Below are 19,109 nucleotides of genomic sequence, written 5' to 3'. Positions count from 1 at the left end.
GGGCGCAGTCCAAACTTGCAGCCGGACGATGCCCCTAGTCCCTTGCTGGTGAGAGATCATTCTGGCTAAATCTGTTTTGCCTAAGTGAAAGAGAGAAACTGGACCTTCTTGATGCCCCTGTTGACTTGAAAGTCATGTTTGGTTTAGTCACTGCAGCAATGCGGCAGATATGTGACCTTCATAAAAAGGAAGGAGAGGCATTTGATGTCTGTCTTCCATGCAAACAAGCTCCCAAACTTCTGATTCCCAAGAAAGATAGGGGGGCTGCAACCAATATTGGATCTACGTGTCCTCAACAGGCACTAGAGAAAATACAAATTCAGGATGCTCACACACAAAGCACTCTCACGTTCTATCCATCCAGGAGACTGGTTTACAACAGTTGATCTCAAGGATGCGTATTTTCACATAAGCATTAATCCTGCTCACAGAAAGTATATCAGGTTTACTTAATAGAGCATAGTACACAAATTTGTTTCTCTTCCTTTCGTGCTCTATCAGGCACCCAGAGTGTTCAGCAGGTGTGTGGAGGCAGCTCTATCACCACTGAGACACAGAGGTCTCAGGATATCTACTTACAAAGATGATTACCTGGTCTACACTCTTTCACAGGAGCATGTAGAACAGGACACAGAGATTTACTCACCTTTCTATCTTCGGTTTCAGAAATAGAGTATATGGGTCTGTAGATTAATTCTGTTTTGCATCACGCTATGCTGTCAAGGAGACGAATAGTGGCATTTCACCAGTGTCTCTTTCTGTTCCGCAGAGGGAATTTGGTACCATGGTACAGCTGCCTCCATCTGCTGGGCATAAGGGCTTCGTCCTTGGCAGTGGTTCCACTGGGTCTATTGAAAATGAGAGACTTTCAGCACTGGGTGGCCGTGCTGCATTTGTGTCCCCGTCCGTCATCTTGCTCACATGATAACCATATCAGCAGAGTGTTTGAATGTTCTCCTTCAGAGAGGGGGACCCCACACTGTTCAAAACCAGCAGCCCTTTGAGGGTTGTGTCTTTGAGAAAAGTGGAGATGACAGATGCATCTCTGGGGCTGTTTATCAGGGCAGGTTGGTCAACGGCCTCTTGTCACTCAGGCTACGCCATGTCTATATAAACCTCAAATTATTGGCTGTGTTTATAGCCCTGAAACACTGTCTGCCATGGCTGCATGGCTGTCATGTACTAGTCAGAACGGATAATATGACAGTTGTAACATACATCAACCGTCATGGGGGATGTGCTCTCTTCAGCTTCACAATTTAACGTGCAAGCTGATTGTGTGGACCAGTACATGCGAGTCATGTTCTGGGGGTACTGAATAGGGGGTACCCTCAAGAGGAAATCCTCTGTATGGAGAATGGAGACTTCTACCGCAAGTGGTTGATCAGATATGGGAGAGATTCAGCAAAGCTGCCATAAATATCTTCACTTCACGAGCAAACATGCAATGTCCGCTGTATATCTCACTTGAGGACAATGATGCACCTTTTTGTGTGGATGCGCTGGCTCATCCATGGCCAAACGAGCTGCTCTATGCGTTTCCACCACTAAGCCTAATATCTTTCAGTCTGGCCAGAGTAAGGGAGTATGTACTAGCTCTCCTATGAATAGCTTGGCTGGGGAGGTCCTGCTGGAGAATCCCTGGCACCACCCGTTACACAGTCATCTCATTTCACAAGCAAACGGGCAAATATTTCATCCTCACCTGGAACAAGTAGCTCTTTGGATTTGGACTGTGAGAGGTACAATTAAAATGCAATCTGGCTCCCAATGGAAGTGATTGCTACTATTCAGAGCACAAGGGTGCCATCTATTCACTCCTTATATGATAACGAGTGGCGTGTATTTGAGGACTGGTGTGCACGAAAGGGAGTTGTTCTTTTTCAGTGTTCGATGGGTATCGTGCTTTGCTTCTTGCAGAGTTTGTTGGACAGGAATAAAGCCTTCTCCACTATTAAAGTGTATTTGGCTTCTATTTCGGCTTGCCTTGTGGGATTTGAAAAAAACCTTGGTTGGCCGGCATCCTCTCATATGCAGATTTATGAAGGGTATGCAACGTTTGTGCCTATTAAGTCTTTGATCCAGTCAGGGGACCTGCCCATGGTGCTCAATCCAATCTCATTAGATTGTTTGAGCCCCTGGATAGTGTTTATGTTAAGCTCCTAACTCTGAAGACTCTTTTGCTTCTCGCTTTGGTGTTCATTAAGCGAGTAATTTAACTTCAATTAAACTTCATTAAATGTTGTGCTTATACATTAGCCCTTGTGACAGTATGGTTAGGCTGTTGCCTAACCCTGCTTTTGTTCCTAAGGTCAGTAACTCATCTTACAACAGCACTGCCTTGCAGTGTGCTTTCCACACCCCTCCCTTTTCATCAGAAGATGAAAAAAGGCTGTATTGTCTTTGTCTGGTTGCACTTTTATTCAGCCAGGACAGAATTGTTTAGAAAGAGTGATCTTTGTATCTTGGGCTACTCTCCATAGAGGGAAACCCATCTCTTCTCAACGCTTGTCTCACTGGACTATGGAAGCGATTGAGTTGGCTTATGATGCTAGGGGACTGGAACTCCCTAAGGGACTAAAAGCCCATTCCACTAGGGGCAAAGTCACCTCATGGGCTTAATTTAAAGGCGTGTCCATGAAGAATATTTGTGCTGGGCTTCCCTGAACACATTTATCAGGTTTTACCAGATGTTACTGCGCTGTCAATGGCACATAGAGTTCTCAGGGCCGGCTCTTTAGAGAAATGAGCAGTTAACTTTCATTTCTCTCATCACTGTTCGGAGGGGTGGCTTCAGAAAGCATGCAATACATTAGTTGGCCACATCTTTCCCATAGTGAGATTCCAAATGAATGTTCAAAAGAGAACGATAAGTAACCTGCGTAACACCGGTTTAGAGTGAGGTATTTCACCAGACTTCCCTGCTTGCATAGGTACGGGGAAAAGCGTGCTTAGAATGTCGTTTCAGAGCATTATAGCAGTTATTATAGGGAGGAGGCAAGCTCCTTTAACAAACTGTTATTGGTCTGTCCTTCGGACAGATGTAGTGCTCCCGTAGTATCCCACTACTGGTGCTCCCATAGTATGTCATGCCTGAAACGTTTACCATAGTGAGATTCCTCACTCCATTATCAATCTTAGTGGATTATATCCATAGTTTATGTGATGAACTGACTTCATACATCAACCATAAATGACCTAGGCACCAGTTAGATAAAAATAAGTGGAAAAAAACTAAAGTTAGCTCTGTGAAAAGGTCTAGCTAGCATCATTTGTTTGGAGATGCCACTTGGTTTGATATTTTCTATCTAATTAAATGGCATTCATTCATTTTAAGTGTAGCTCAGTTTTCAAATACTTTTTGGGGTTACTGTATAACAGAAACATTAATCAGGCAGGTGATCATTTTCTGTGTCTCAGATCTGACTCAGCAAAGTGCTCCATGTTGAGTAAAAGTGGAACAAATGCTTGCTGTCAATGTGCCATACAAATGCTGGAAAGAAAATATAACAACCCAAACACTCTCTCAAGCTGTTTCAGATCGGCTCTATCTCACTCTCTCTGTTATTCTTTTGTGAGCAGCACTCATCTCACAAACATGTGAATCTCACAAAAACATGTCCAGGTCACATTTCAGCCCAAATCAATAGAAAGAAAAAGAAAGAAATTATACATCGCATAAGGAATTAAGCTTATTTTAAGGAACATTAAAGGTGCACTCAGTCATTTTTTTCCTCATTAAAAAAGTTTAACTCCTAAAGACATGAACTGTAATTTTGCAATTTATGTAGGAAATCATGACCACTCACATTAAAATTAAGCCTCCAGTCATATCAGTAACCTTATAAAAGCTGTTTTATTCTACATACTAAATTTCTATAATGGCATCTGAAATGGGAAACTATTGATTTTAAATTATGCTGCATCCAAGCCGCTAGGTGTCCGTGTAAGTCCAAGATGACACAAAGACAAAGGTTACTGAGTGCACTTTTAAAGATAACTTTTCAATGTTAAAATACTTTTTCCTGTTAGACGAGCGTATATATTTCATTTTAATCAAATAAACAAGCTTCGTCACATGCATACTTGAACATTACACTTGCGTGTGAGCTCCAGAGGAAAAATTTCAAGTAGGTATAGCTGCAAGCCAGAGACCTCCAAATGGGGGTGGAATCTCCAAAAGAAGGAGGGGTTACTCCAAAAGGGGGTGGGGCTACTCCAAAAGGGGGTTGCACCAATTCCAAAAGGGTTAAGGTTAGGGAAAGTGTTAGGTTAAGGGCTCCCTATATCTTTACATTTACATTTACATTTATTAATTTAGCAGATGCTTTTATCCAAAGCAACTTACAAATGAGGAGAACAACAGAAGCGATTATATCTTTAATGGCGATTTGGAGCTCACACCCCATTCTAGAGCTATGCCTGCAGCTATACCCTTCTCAAAAATCTGGCAATGCTTGTCAATCAAAAGCAAATATGTATTTATATGACATATGCAGATTTGATTAAGTGTTTATCTGTCAGAACAAACACATGCTCAACATCACATTGTGATAATATCAAATGTGATTTTTAGGCAAGAATCTATTTTGTATGCATCTCTGACATTACAAGTGGACAGCTGGTACAACTCACCCCTGGTGTTTTCATCTTCAATAGGTTGTTTAAAAACAGTGATATCCTTAAATGTACACAGGAACAGAACCACTTTGTCATTTTCATTTCGGATCGGTGCAATCTGCATGTAGAACCACACCGGAGTTCCTGTAAAGGTCAAGGTCAGCTTCAGCACACAATTTGTGTGGACACTGTGCGATCAAACTTTTGTCTGTTCTAGAGAGCCTGTGTGTTTAAAATAACAAAGATATAGATTTGTGTGGTCTTTGAAGTTTGTGGTTTGATTGGATCACAATGAAATATATTGTGTTCTATGTAACAGCTAGTAGAGCTATTCATCTAATCGATGTTTCTCTGTTGCTTAAAATAACTCTACTAGACATTCTAAGATCACCAAGATAACCAAGATAAGTGAGAATCTGTAAAAATCTATGTATATGTACGTATGTATTTGTAAGTGTCTGTGTTTCAAGTCTTACTTACTGTTCTTTCTGTACAGCAGCACTTCAAAGCAGTTTGACTCATAATTGTCAAAGGCCTGTTTCACCTTTTCTGTGGTCTTCTTGTCTGTCAGCTCCCCATACATAAAACTAGAGGGAGAGATTTTTAAGATTTTCTTTAATTCAAATGCACCTTATTAGATTTTGAAGCAAAGTGTGGCCATTTAAGGTATCAAAGCCTGACTGTTTATGCGAAAGTCACCAATAAAAGCTTATTAATAATGACAAAAGTCATTATTTATAAGACCAGACCATCTGACTTTATGCCATTTAAAGTGTGGTATGGAGTCTCCAAAACCTGCAGGACATTATATTTGTGGCTCAGCACTTTATAAAAGGCACTTCTTTTTTTTTTTTTTTTTTGTTACGATGTCAGATCATGGCCTGGCCCATAAGATACTTATATTAAATTATATCAATAAATAGAAAAATAAAAATATATAATTTTAACCACAAAATCTTTTACATAAGTTCATGGATAAATAATCAAGATTTCAAGATTAGATTTGCTATGATTTAATATGTTATTTTTGAATCTGAAAATAAGCAGACACACACACACACACACGCACATTCTCAGAGCAGTGAGCATCAGAGCTTAAGTGACAGGAAATCCAAAGGTCATTATGACATCTTCACATTTTGTTTTTTTTTTAGCAAAGGTTTCATATGGATCTACTACACCGAATAACTAGAATTTGCTTTAACCAAAAGGCTGTTTAAGGTACTGCGAGTCTAGAGATCTTCAAAACAGCATGAACTGTGTAACATCTTAAAAAGTCAGATGCATGTCTAATGTCACGTGTGTATACATACTCTCACCTGCATGTGCTGCTTTTCTGCATGACCTCTGCTCTGTGGTATCCAGACAGCTTGCAGAAGCCGTCATTACTGTAAACTACAGGCCAGTCTACAATCTGAGCGTTCCCCAGCAGAAAACTTGTCTCTGAATGTTCAGAGAAGAGAACAAAGAATTATAGAGACTTCAAGAATCACAGCTCTGATCTGACACACAGAATTACTTACACAGTCCCAGTCTTTGTTTAACTGTGTACCACTTTCACTGATCCATTAGAACCTTAGTGAACTCTGCATATAAGATTAAAGACTTTCAAAACCTCATGAAACTACAACAAAAAGACCAAGAAAATGCTGTTCTTGCTGTTAATGGGATTTTCATGAGACATTGGAGCGTTTTTTTTTTTTTTTAAAGATCCTATTATTATTAAGATTTACATTGTTTTTCGTGTCTTATATTCTATATAATCCACAGATAAAGGTTGTTTTTAATACAGCATGATGACATCCAACTAGGCACAAACACATTACTGTGACAAGAAATCAGAAAGGCTGCGCACTCTAGCGGCGATAAATGCAACAGTCCGAAATTGTAATTATTTTTAATCAACTAGACGAATGTTACCCAAGTTAAATATGATAATAGCTTGAATAATAAGTTAAACAAAGTATAATTTCAATTTAATAAAGTTGATTGTTAACGTTTTTGTTTTATTTTTTCATATAAAATAATTTCTCCAAATTAACTTCTCATATTATCGGTAAAATCGCTTGATTAAAAAATAAATAAATAGCAGACTCATTTCAATTCTGCAGAGCAGTGAGGATTTAATATTTGGTTTTATTAGCTCATCTGCAGTGAAGACTGTGCGTTTTCCCCAAATGTAAGAGATTTTAATATATTAATATTAAGGAATAAAGTTTTTATTTTTTTTAAACATTTTTTTTAACTCATATATTAAGGAGGGCATTCGTCTCAAAAGCACCACAATAACTCATTAATGAACTAATACTATGGAATAGACAATGCACATTTTGTTTTAGAGATTTTTAAAACATAAAGATAATAAATGGCCATAAAAAAGGGGGGAATCATTTATCTATAAATGCATTAACACTTTCTATTACAGTGTCCATGTTAAACATATTGTAGGCTAATATACATAATTACAAACAATAACTGCGTAATTGTAAGCATGCAGCGCCATAACATAACTAAAAATATTTTACTTATTGTTCATTTGTTTAACAGTAGTCTACTTATGTTAATATGAGCACTGTGATGTAAACATTTATACTTTAGAAACCATAAGCGCCTTTCTCACCACTCGAGCGTCTCACGATATTCTCCAGAAAAGTGTTTTGCGGTGCCACCAGCCCTCTCTTTCCCCCGGGCATCGTGCGGCTCTGGGTGTCGCGCTTCTCTCTTCAGGCGGGCACACTCTGCGCTTGGAGTCTCTGCCGGTTGAACGGGGAGGCTCATGGTAACGTCGCGCGCTGGCTGCCAGTGAGCTTCTGCGTGCCACCCGCGCGAGCTCCGAGCGCAAAGCGACAATTCGTGGGCACGGGGAGCTCCCCGCGCATGCGCAAAGGCACAGACGTGCCCAGTGGGCACTGGGGATCTCCAATGCGCAAGAGCGAACACCAACTTCGCCACGCAGAAAATAATAAGCTTTATGTTTTAAAATGCTCAGTACTTCGTAATACTTGTTGTTATTGCCAGTAAGCCACTTTACGAGTTTATCGTGCTTAAAAAACAAATAACAAAATCCAAGCATCAAAAAGACTTTCCCTCAAAGCCTAACCAGCTAGTTATATTTACTGTATACAGTGCTGCCAGCTCGTGCTTTCCCTTTAATTTTCTATTAAGCTTTAATCACTGAAGGCTCTTGCTGCATCCGAAAGCATCCGAGTTAATGGCTTAACCAACAGCATTTTTGTATGATTTTTTTGTTTGTTTGTAGGAAACAGGTCTCAGAACAATTTGATAGGCACCTTGAATTAAAATATTTTCAATGCAATTTATTTGTAGAGCACTTTTCACTTTTTTTGTTATAAGCTTTACACAAAATGCCTTACAAACCCCCAGTGAGTAAGCCAAAATCCACAGTGGCAAGGAAAAACTCTTTAAGGAACTGTTCAGATTCTAAAGACGCATTTTAATCAGTTAAAGTTCTTTTTTTAGCTGACACAGCATCAAACAATGTGGTGGGTGTACTATCCCTAGGGAAGATACTAGATACTAGGGCATACTAGTGTGTGATCTTTGGGGGAGCATCTTGAGCATTAGGAAGGGCAATAGGTTCTCTCTTTGTCTGACTGGGTGGTCCCCCTTGGTCATTTTGACATCTGACTGGGGAGGCAAAGAAAATCTAGGGGGCCAATGCCCCTAACTCCCCCTTAGACCTGTGAGGGGCAATAAGGTGATAAGATGCGTTATGTACTGAGGAGCTATCAAGAGCTTAATAAGTACACTGGTGGCCAAAAGTTTAGAATATTGTACAGATTTTGGTCTTATGGAAAGAAATTGGTAATTTTATTCACCAAAGTGGCATTCAACTGTTCACTATGTATAGTCAGGACATTAATAATGTGAACAATTACTATTACAATTTGAAAAAAATGTTCACTTCAACTACTTAAACTACTTCAAAGAGTTCTCATCAAAAAATCCTCCACATGCAGCAATGACAGCTTTGCAGATCCTTGGCATTCCAGCTGTCAGTTTGTCCAGATACTCAGGTGACATTTCACCCCACACTTCCTGTAGCACTTGCCATAGATGTGGCTGTCTTGTCGGGCACTTCTCACACACCTTACAAACCAATTTTTATGAAATCTTCAGTTGTTTGGCAATTTCAAGCATTGTATAGCCTTCATTCCTCAAAACAATGATTGACTGACGAGTTTCTAGAGAAAGCTGTTTCATTTTTGCCATTTTTGACCTAATATTGACCTTAAGACATGCCAGTCTATTGCATACTGTGGCAACTCAAAAACAAACACAAAGACAATGTTAAGCTTCATTTAACGAACCAAATAGCTTTCAACTGTGTTTGATATAATGGCAAGTGATTTTCTAGTACCAAATTAGCAATTTAGCATGATTACTCAAGGATAAGGTGCTGGAAATGGGGCCTGTCTAGATTTGATCAAAAATGACTTTTTTCAGATAGTGATGGTGCTGTTTTTTACATCAGTAATGTCCTGACCAGTGGTGAATTCTCAGGGCCAGAAAGCCTTCTCTGCTGGCCTAACATGCCAAATAAATAAATATATTTCATCTTTTCATTCTCAGTCACCTTTTTGCCTATGTATTTTTAATCGCTTTCCACTCTTAATTAATCTACAAACAAATAGAGAAAAACAAAAAGTTTATCCAGTCAGAATTTATTTCTTGATGCTTACAAGCAAAGTGTGACAACTGTTTCACAAATCGCATGCCCGAATCCGAAGCAGCATGAGTCTGAGCTCCACCCCGTCAGGCCTTCAGAATTTTTTCAGAATCCCTCAACAGTGCAAATGAATGGGCAACTAAAGTCAGACTGTCAGATTCATCAGCCAATCAGATTGATTTATTTGTTCTTGGTGGGTGGATCTTTAGGATATGTCCCGGTCAAGGCCTTCTAGCTGGCCTTGAGTGACGCAATCATGCTTTAAGTGATGTAAGATCAAGCGGTCTGACGAGTTGGCTGTCATCACTGCTGGTATTGCCGTTGAGAAAGAGATCCTTATGGATTTAAAAACACGTGTGATTGCTTAATTTATTAAACAGGAAAGGAGGGCTGACTTTCACTTCAAGTAAAATGGTAAGTGCTTTTTGCATTGTTATAGCAACATCTAAGTGTAAACTAGGCTGCTTGAGCATTCAGTGTCGGATCAAGTTTTGAAAAGCAGTGCTGCGTTCCATTTTACAATTTCCTACTAGGAAAAGTGCAATGGAATGCATCTTTAAGTCAGAATTACAACTTGTATGCTTGTGTTGAAATTCTCAACTCGTGCCGAGATGCAGGGGCATGATGTCACACGAACATGTCCACACTCAGGGAGATATACAAAGTAAGTGATAAACATTCACTTTATTAAGTAATATCGATAAATGAGTTTGTTTCCACATTGCATGATATTAAAGCTTGTTTAACAAACGCCTGCTGAAACATGTGTATAAAACTTGGTCAATTATAATCTCTTTTGATAATCGTACACCTGAAGCACAAATGCTAGCGCTGCAGCATTGTTTATCAGTTGGGGTGTTAGGAGACATCTCTAATGAGAGTCAACCCCTGCTAAGCTAACAGGAGCGTTGCAGTTCCGAACATTGGGGAATGGAATGCATTTATGGTCAGATATATCAAGTAGGAATATCCCACATCCAACTTGAATGGAACACAGCATAAACGTGTACCCTGACAAAACGAAATGTATTGCAAGCATCATTTAAATCGCAAATATAATTAGATAGATTTTTCCAGGTATTATAGACCTCCTTGTTAGATTCATGTTTGGGAGACGTTCATTTCACAAAACAGTCACGCTGCAGTTAAAATTAGGCTTGCTTGAGCATTAAGTGTCGTTTCAAGTTCTGGCTTTCGTGTGTGGACGTGTTTTTAAAATGTAAATTGGTATTATTAGTTAGCTGCGACATAATGTATGATGGCCTTCGGCTTGGTCACTGGGGTTATAAATACAATTATTATTTAATTACTTTTGGCTGCCAGTGTATGTATTTTCTAATTGAAATGGAAGGTTACAAGGTAACCAATTTTTTTTTTGTCATTTTTTTTTTTTTTTTTGTTTTTTTTATGGTTTCAGAAGAAGGGAACAGGACAACACACGAATATTAAGAACTCAGACAGAAGACTGGTCAGAGGAGATCACAGTACAGTTTTAGAGTTTGATGTTGCACAATCCACATTTTGGCACTGCAGGGGTATTACAGCAGTCACTAGGCTAATTACTGTTTTTAACTCTTAAAAATGTCCAGGTCAATTACCAAACTATAGGATGTCGTGGCTAGATTCAGAGTCTACCTTAAAATACCCTTCTTTTGACAGGTGAATCAGTGTGCGTGTGTGTGGACTGATATGGTTATGTAAGTAAAAGCCCAGCATGTTAGTAGAGTGAATCATATCTAGGTCATTTTTCACCCCAAAATAAAAAATTTGCATAAAGAAAATATTTGTGCATTGTGACATTGTTTCCATCACAATTAAGCACGCCCCGCTCAATTCTCATTACCATAATGTATCCAGATGTTTCACTCTGGAGCTTGTTTTCAATTCTTATTATTCTCAATGATGACTCTAATTGGAATCTCTACTGAAATGCAGTAACAGAAACCATCTTGCTCAAGCACAATATATATATATATTTAAATCAGTACAAATTAAAGGCTGTACAATTATTTCTTTGTATTAAAAAGTATGCTCCAGAACTCTCAGAGACGTACATCAACGTTCATTCAATCACTTGCTCATCAGTTGTTTGCGTGCTCCGTCTTTGCAGTTAGAACAACACAAGAGACATATAGTACAGAAATGTATAACAGAGAGATGGAAATAAAACACCTCAGCCACAGGGATGGAAACCAGGGAGTAAATGAGAGTGGCAAACCACAATAAACAGAAATCTAGTTATTCAGGATTTAAAGGAATCACAAACTCATTTCTGTAGAACTAATATTATTATTACAGCTCAGCTGGTTCTTTAATGAGCAACAGAATTTAGACTTGACCGCACAAACTTGAAGTGATCGATATATTCTCAGATGTTTAATAATTCAAGATTTGCTGTAAATCTCACAGACACAGAACACAGCAGAAGTCGTGACCTCACTCTACCTCCAGAGACGGATACATAATGTGCGATCGCAGTCTGTACTGATTTGAATAAAAAACACTCATTTATTTACACAGTCATATACACACACCCCACTGTATTCACTGAAACACCTTTTCTTAAACTCTCATGTACCATCTCAATCTTGCACACACACACAGAGCCTGGCATGTCTCCATTTCTCTGCATTGATTGTGACTGTTAATTAGGCAGTGAGCTCATCTCTGTCTCTCTCCCTCCCTCTCTCTTTTTATGTGATGCCCATATATAGCCACATATCAACAGTTCTTCCAAATTAGAATCTTTTTGTACGTCACGAAAAATATCTCGTCGAAAGTCAGTAGCCTCAGAATCTAAAAGTGGAGAGGTTTCCCTGAGCAAATGTGATGGGGTCAGAGAAAGGAATGATAACTTCACAGACATCATTGATTTTCTTTGCCGTTACACCATTAACGGCCTCTGTTGCTCTGCCAGACGTCACTTAGAGGACAGGATGACAGTAATAGCCTTTCCATTAGGTGAGCTAGACAAATTTAAAGTCAACATGAAATGGCTTAAGCAACTTATTTTACTTCAGTAATGTGACATATTTCTAAATGAAGGATATATAAAAATGCAGGGCAGGACTTGGAATTTATTGAAATTGTACATACCAGGGGGCCTGGGTAGCTCAGCGAGGAAAGATGCTGACTACCACCCCTGGAGTCACGAGTTCGAATCCAGGGCGTGCTGAGTGACTCCAGCCAGGTCTCCTAAGCAAGCAAATTGGCCCGGATGCTAGGGAGGGTAGAGTCACATGGGGTAACCTCCTCATGGTCGTTAAAATGTGGTTCTTGTTCTCGGTGGGCCACGTGGTGAGTTGTGCGTGGATGCCATGGAAAATAGCGTGAAGCCTCCATACACGCTATGTCTCCGCGGTAACGTGCTCAACCATGTGATATGATGCGCAAAGGCAACTGAGATTCATCCTCCGCCAGCCGGACTGAGATGAGTCACTACACCACCACAAGGACTTAGAGCACATTGGGAATTGGGCATTCCAAATTGGGGGAAAAAAAAATTTAAATGTAAAATGTGTACATTCCATACCTGAATGAGAGTTTGTAGTGGATTGTTGGCAACTTGAAGAAAAATCATGTAGAGTCACGTTCCTACACCTATATTTTTTGCAAAATGATTCTTACGTTGCTCATTGTATGCATCGCAGCAGGTGAAATAAACACTAGAGGTGCTACAACCACAATGACTTTAATTCACTTTCACACAAATCACAAGTAAAACGGCAGATCATCAGTTCATAAACAATTACTTTTCACCCTGTTCCTCACACAATGCTATCTTATGACATTAAAACACTTTTACTAGTGCATGGCTTGTGTGGCAATAAGTTTAAACGTTACATAACCAAGTACATTTGCAAGCATATTTGAGAGCAATCAAGTTACACAGAAGCTCTACTGATAGTGTTGCTCTTGCAGCGCGAGGAACAGAGGTATAATTTCAGAAGATTATGCGAGTTGATACATGAAAAAGTGTCACAGAAGTACCACAGAATGACGTGGTTGCTTCATCAATTGTGTTTTTCATCTTACATTTGCTTTTTATGACACTATCAGTTAGGTTTAGGTTTAAAGGGATAGTTCACCCCAAAATGAAAATTCTCTCATCATTAACTCACCCTCATGCCATCCCTGATGTGTATGACTTCCTTTCTTCTGCTGAACACAAACAAAGATTTTTAGAAGAATATTTCAGCTCTGTTGGCCCATACAATGCAAGTGAATGGTGACCAGACTTTTCAATCTCCCAAAATCCCAAAAGCAGCATAAAATTAATCCATACAACACCAGTGGTTACATCTATTTGTTTGCTATAAATATCCACTTTCACATACTGAAAATGTGTGAAAATGAAGTCCTTATTCAGTCTGGTACTATAATATACAGTACATGGGGCCATAATTTAATGAGTGCGCAAAGTCTAAATTCAGATCCTACATTTGCAGTTTGGAGATTCCACCAGTAGGTGGCAATAAAGTTCATGTCCAAACTCTGAAAATATAGTGGAACAACAAATCAAGTCCATGGCAATCACTGTTGAAGCCGTTTTATGAAACAAAAATGTATGAGATTTGTGTTTAACTATCTTAAGGTCATGGTTTATTTTTCAGTTATTATTATTATGTTTATATTTACAACTGTGTTAATTGTCTAATTTGTATTGGTATTTTTCCTCTTGTGGTAGAGTGATTTTTTTTTTTTTTGTCTCTGCAAAAGTGGCTGGTGGAAGATTTTGGAGAGCATAAAATGAGTGGATTTGGTATGATTTTTTTGACCACTTCATTATTTTGATTACATTTTCATTTCGTCTAAAGTGTAATTTGAAGACGGTGCCTGAGAAGAACCTCAGAATTAAACTGAACTTGACCCAGCCTATTAGTGCATTGTGCACGTCATTTCTTCAAACCCACATGTGCCTGGACTTAGCGCATGCTTGCACGAAAATACCTAAATGTTATGGCCATGTCCATTAACTGCATGTGTGACTTAGTGCTGCGCTTTGCGAAAGTGCTCTTAAAATAGGGCCCATTAAGATTATTTCACGATGCAAAGAAATCTGATTCGTTTTTCGAATCCAATTTTTAAGACTGACTGTTTGCATTGTGATGCAATCTGATCTGTTTGTTCAGACTGAGTAGGCATTACTGTATTTACAGTACATATTCATGCATATGCTGTGTTCAAAACCACTCAATTGTTCACTACATAGTGAATGTCACATGGGCCTAGTTCGCTATACATCGAAAAAATGAGCAAGAATCTGTGTATTTGGACATGCACACTCTGTCCAATGTTGTACACACATTGGATCCCAAATCATTAAAACAAAATACTTGAAATCTGATTATAATGAGAAAAAAATATCTGATTTTAGTTGGATTTTACACCACATATGGATGTAGTTTGGATTGGTTTTGTAAAAAATAGATTTTCTTGTGTTTTTTTATTTGCCGTTCAGACTACAAACAACTAAACAAATTTGATTTGGACATGGCAAAATAAATCTGATTTTTGTCTGAAAAAAGCATTAGTTTAGGTATCAGGCTGTCTCTATATTTAAGCGTATCATATATCAAAAGCAGTCTGTCCCAGAACTGGCATCGCATGGTGTAAGTTGCTGTCGCTCAAAGGAATAGTCTTACTGGAACCAATAAGTTAAGACTGCATCCTCCTACTAAGTTGGAACATTTGTTCCCTGAAGTCACAGCTATGTCCATTAATCTGTGTTTTAAAGGCAGTCAGATAAAATATTCACCGTGCTGCTGCCTGCATGTCGAGTGCAAAATGTCTTGATGTCTTTTGTCTACACACTCAGGCTAATTACAGCTCTGCCCACATTCTCACTGCCACATCCACGTTTAAACACAGGAAGCTCCTTATGCACAAGCTCGCCTGCGAACACAAGAGGCATCAGACAACAAAAAAATAGAAAAAATAAGATTTACGTCAACAATAAAAACCCTTGAATGATAAAGAAAATATAGCATCTAGTGGAGACTGGGGCTAGTTGTTAAACAGGCTATATTTCTCAGTAACTATAAGTATTTAACTATTTAGGACGGAGTCATATTGGTTCTTTTTACATGACGTCACGACTGTCGGAGCTTTTAATTATACGTTTTACGAAGATGTGAATGCTTTTTACAAGTTGGAATCTCGTAATTACGGTAATTCCAACATGGCGTGAATGCACCATAAAACCCTTCTTAAATTATTATAATTTATGTGAATTTTATATTATAAATTAAACTTCCAATTTCATCATATTTTGATATAGCTGTTGGGTAAACAAGTGTATTCAATAAACCACATTAGCATATACATTTATACATTTAGGCAAGGGTCAGCAATGAAGGTAGATTTCAACAAAAAGGTCATAGGTCATCAACAAATAGTCATAAATGTCAGGCCAGAGCAAGCTGTCACATGTTTTTTAAATGTTACAAAATTATAAAAAATAGTCATCTTAATATTTGTTGGACAGGGCAATGATTTTATATTTTTGTTCATTACCTTTGACATGTTTGCTGTTTCATGATTTGTTTTGTTTTTTATAATTGTTTTGATGTTTAAATTTAGCTGAAAGGCCTATAACCTGTGGTTCCATTGTGACAACTTACTCCGCTACTGGGGCATGTTGTCACAAAAGGCATATCTGAGAAAAATGTAACAAAAAAGCATGACTCTTAGTACCTACCAAAAGTGGTCCAAGGAAGGACAACCGGTGATCCAGCGACAGGGTCATGGGCACCCAAGGCTCATTGATGTGAGTGGGGAGCAAAGGCTAGCCTGTCTGGTCTGATCCCACAGAAGAGCTACTGTAGCACAAATTGCTGACAAACTTAATGCTGGCCAGGACAGAAAGGTGTCAGAACACACAGTGCATCGCAGCTTGCTGCGTATGGGGCTGCGTAGCTGCAGACCGGTCAGAGTGCCCATGCTGACCCGTCTACCACCTAAAGCGCCTGCAATGGGCATGTGAGCATCAGAACTGGACTATGGAGGAATGGAAGAAGGTGGCCTGGTCTGATGAATCTGTTTTGGCGGCACAAGGGGGGACTACACGATATTAGGCAGGTGGTTTTAATGTTTTAATGAGAGCCACAATGCAATACAGACGATGCCACAGGAAAGAGGAAATAAACAATGCAGTGTTCATCTTTAACCTTGACTGCAGTGAAAAGCTGAGGTACACCCTCTATTTGAGTGTAGGGTTTCTTAAGGAAATGTTTAAACAAAAATGAAAATGTTGTCATCATTTACTCTCCCTCATGTCGTTCCAACTCAATAGTTGTTTTCTTTCTTCTGTGTACCACAAAAGGGGATGTTAGGCAGAATGTCCAAGCTACACTTTTCTATACAAGGACAGTAGATGGAGATTTCTACTGCCAAGCTTAAAAGAAAAGACTAAAAAGCACCAAAAGCACAATTGTTTACATTTTTAATCGAGTTAAAACAAACAAACAAACAAACAGATGTAGTACAACAAGCAATATCACATTTTCACTTTTTTTAACACAAGAGAACAGAATAAATAAAAAAAGAAAAAAAAACATATTGTAGTATTTGTGATGAAGGTGGTGATACCAATAATAGTTATAATTTTCAGACATTCAAAATAAGAAGAGAAAGAAAAAAGGAGAGAGAAATAAATAAAAAAGAAGGAAGAAGAATGAAAAAGGGAGCATTTAGTCCAAAGGCATAATCTGTTATAAGGTTGCCATTTTATGAAAAAAGCTCCAGAGCTACCATTCCTAGAACACCTTATAATTTCCAGTTTAGGGAAAGCCATAGTATCTACAAGCCATTGCGAAACAGTTGGTAGTTTAGTGAATTGTGAAAGACTAAAATAACAAATTGTGTGGAATTGTCCAGAGTGATTTTTCCAGCCTTTTTCCTCACTCTGGAAGTGTACAGTTCTTGAAGGGGGGGCAGGGAGCAACCAATAATCCTCTCAGCAGTCCGAATTGTCCTTTGTAGTTTTCTGATGTCTGATTTCGTAGCTGAACCAAACCAGACAGTTATTGAAGTGCAGAGGACAGACTCAAAGACCACTGAGTAGAACTGTATCAGCAGCGCCTGTGGCAGGTTGAATTTCCTCAGCTGGCGAAGGAAGTACAACCTCTGCTGGGCCTTTTTCACAATGGAGTCAATGTGTGTCTCCCACTTCAGGTCCTGTGAGATGGTAGTGCCCAGGAACCTGAATGACTCCACTGCTGCCACAGTGCTGTTAAGAATGGTGAGGGGGGTCAGTGTTGGGGTGTTCCTCCTAAAGTCCACAATCATCTCCACCGTTTTGAGTGTGTTCAGCTCAAGGTTGTTTTGACTGTACCAGACAGCCAGCTGTTCAACCTCCCTTCTGTATGCAGACTCATCTTCATCTCGGATGAGGCAGATGACAGTGGTGCTGTCTGCAAACTTCAGGAGCTTGACAGAGGGGTCCTTGGCGATGCAGTCATTGGTGTAGAGGGAGAAGAGTAGTGGGGAGAGCACACATCCTGGGGGGGCACCAGTGCTGATTGTACAGGTGCTGGAAGTGAGTTTCCCCTGTCTCACAAGCTGCTGCCTGTCCGTCAGAAAGCTGGTAATCCACTGACAGATAGACATGGGAACAGAGAGTTGGTGTAATTTATTCTGGAGTATAGCTGGGATGATGGTGTTCAGCCGAACTGAAGTCCACAAAAAGGATCCTTGCATATGTCCCTGGTCTGTCCAGATGTTGCAGGATATGATGCAATCCCATGTTGACTGCATCATCCACAGACCTGTTTGCTCGATAAGCAAATTGAAGGGGATCTAGAAAGGGTCCTAACTACCCTTATTATATAAGGGTATAAATATATTTAATACTCAAGCCAGCCCATCTGGCACCAACAATCATACCACGGTCCAAATAACTGAGATCACATTTTTTCCCCATTTCTGATGGTTGATGTGAACATTAACTGAAGCTCCTGACCCGTATCTGTTTTATTTTATGCACTGCACTGCTGCCACACAATTGTCTGATTAGATAATCCCATGGATGATTGTTGGTGCCAGATGGGATGGTTTGAGTATTTTAACTGCTGATCTCCTGGGATTTTCACACACAACAGTCTCTAGAGTTTACTCAGAATGGTGCCAAAAACAAAAAACAACCAGTGAGTGGAAGTTGTGCGGATGGAAACAACTTGTTGATGAGAGAGGTCAACAGAGAATGACCAGACTGGTTCGAACTGACCAAGACTACGGTAATCTTCATGTGACCCCGTGTACTCATACTTGGATGTTGTATTTTGGCTTAGCTATATACAACTTTCGATGTATGGAGTCATGTGACAAAACAACATGGTGCCGATCACAGTGGATTTTGCCAGCAAAACTACATCTGGTAAGAAACCTAATTAAGTTTTAACATTGAAACCTGTTTGAGCCAAAAGAGTCTCTAGTTTCATCCAATATGCTATTTTTAAATTTGATCGATTTATCGTGAAACAACATGCTATTAAATACAGTGTACACTAATGTGTAATGCATTTTTTTCCTTAGAAATCCTATATTTACTGTGCATTATCACATTGAGAATCAATAGGTTCATCCAAAAGTTGAAAAATTTAGGATGCTAGGATTAAAATAAGGTGCAATTCGAACTGTTCTGAGACCAGTGCAGACAGACATCACACTGGAGGTTAAGTCATTCACTGAATAGGGAGCAAGGGAGCATCCTATAGCTTTCCTATGCAGCTAATTGCATTCACTCCTAAAAGCCGACCAAAAGTTCAGTTTCAGGCTGCAGATGATGTTTAAACCACTC

General features: G+C 39.2%; 1 protein-coding gene across 1 annotated transcript in view; it reads right to left on the bottom strand.

The window, feature by feature from the left end:
• The window catches only part of LOC127411635 (potassium voltage-gated channel subfamily H member 5-like), a 67,646-nt gene extending 60,248 nt beyond the window's left edge, over positions 1 to 7,398 (bottom strand). Inside the window, exons 1-4 of the mRNA XM_051647334.1 lie at positions 7,241 to 7,398; positions 5,940 to 6,063; positions 5,101 to 5,207; positions 4,636 to 4,764 (exon numbers count right to left, since the gene is read on the bottom strand). Of these exons, the coding sequence (XP_051503294.1) occupies positions 4,636 to 4,764; positions 5,101 to 5,207; positions 5,940 to 6,063; positions 7,241 to 7,313 (433 nt within the window). The 5' untranslated portion in view covers positions 7,314 to 7,398. The remainder of the gene's footprint in view (positions 1 to 4,635; positions 4,765 to 5,100; positions 5,208 to 5,939; positions 6,064 to 7,240) is intronic.
• Positions 7,399 to 19,109: the final 11,711 nt, after the last annotated feature.

This window comes from Myxocyprinus asiaticus, chromosome 21, assembly GCF_019703515.2.
Source record: "Myxocyprinus asiaticus isolate MX2 ecotype Aquarium Trade chromosome 21, UBuf_Myxa_2, whole genome shotgun sequence".
Classification (NCBI taxonomy): domain Eukaryota; kingdom Metazoa; phylum Chordata; class Actinopteri; order Cypriniformes; family Catostomidae; genus Myxocyprinus; species Myxocyprinus asiaticus.
This window is presented reverse-complemented; position numbering and strand designations above follow the sequence as displayed.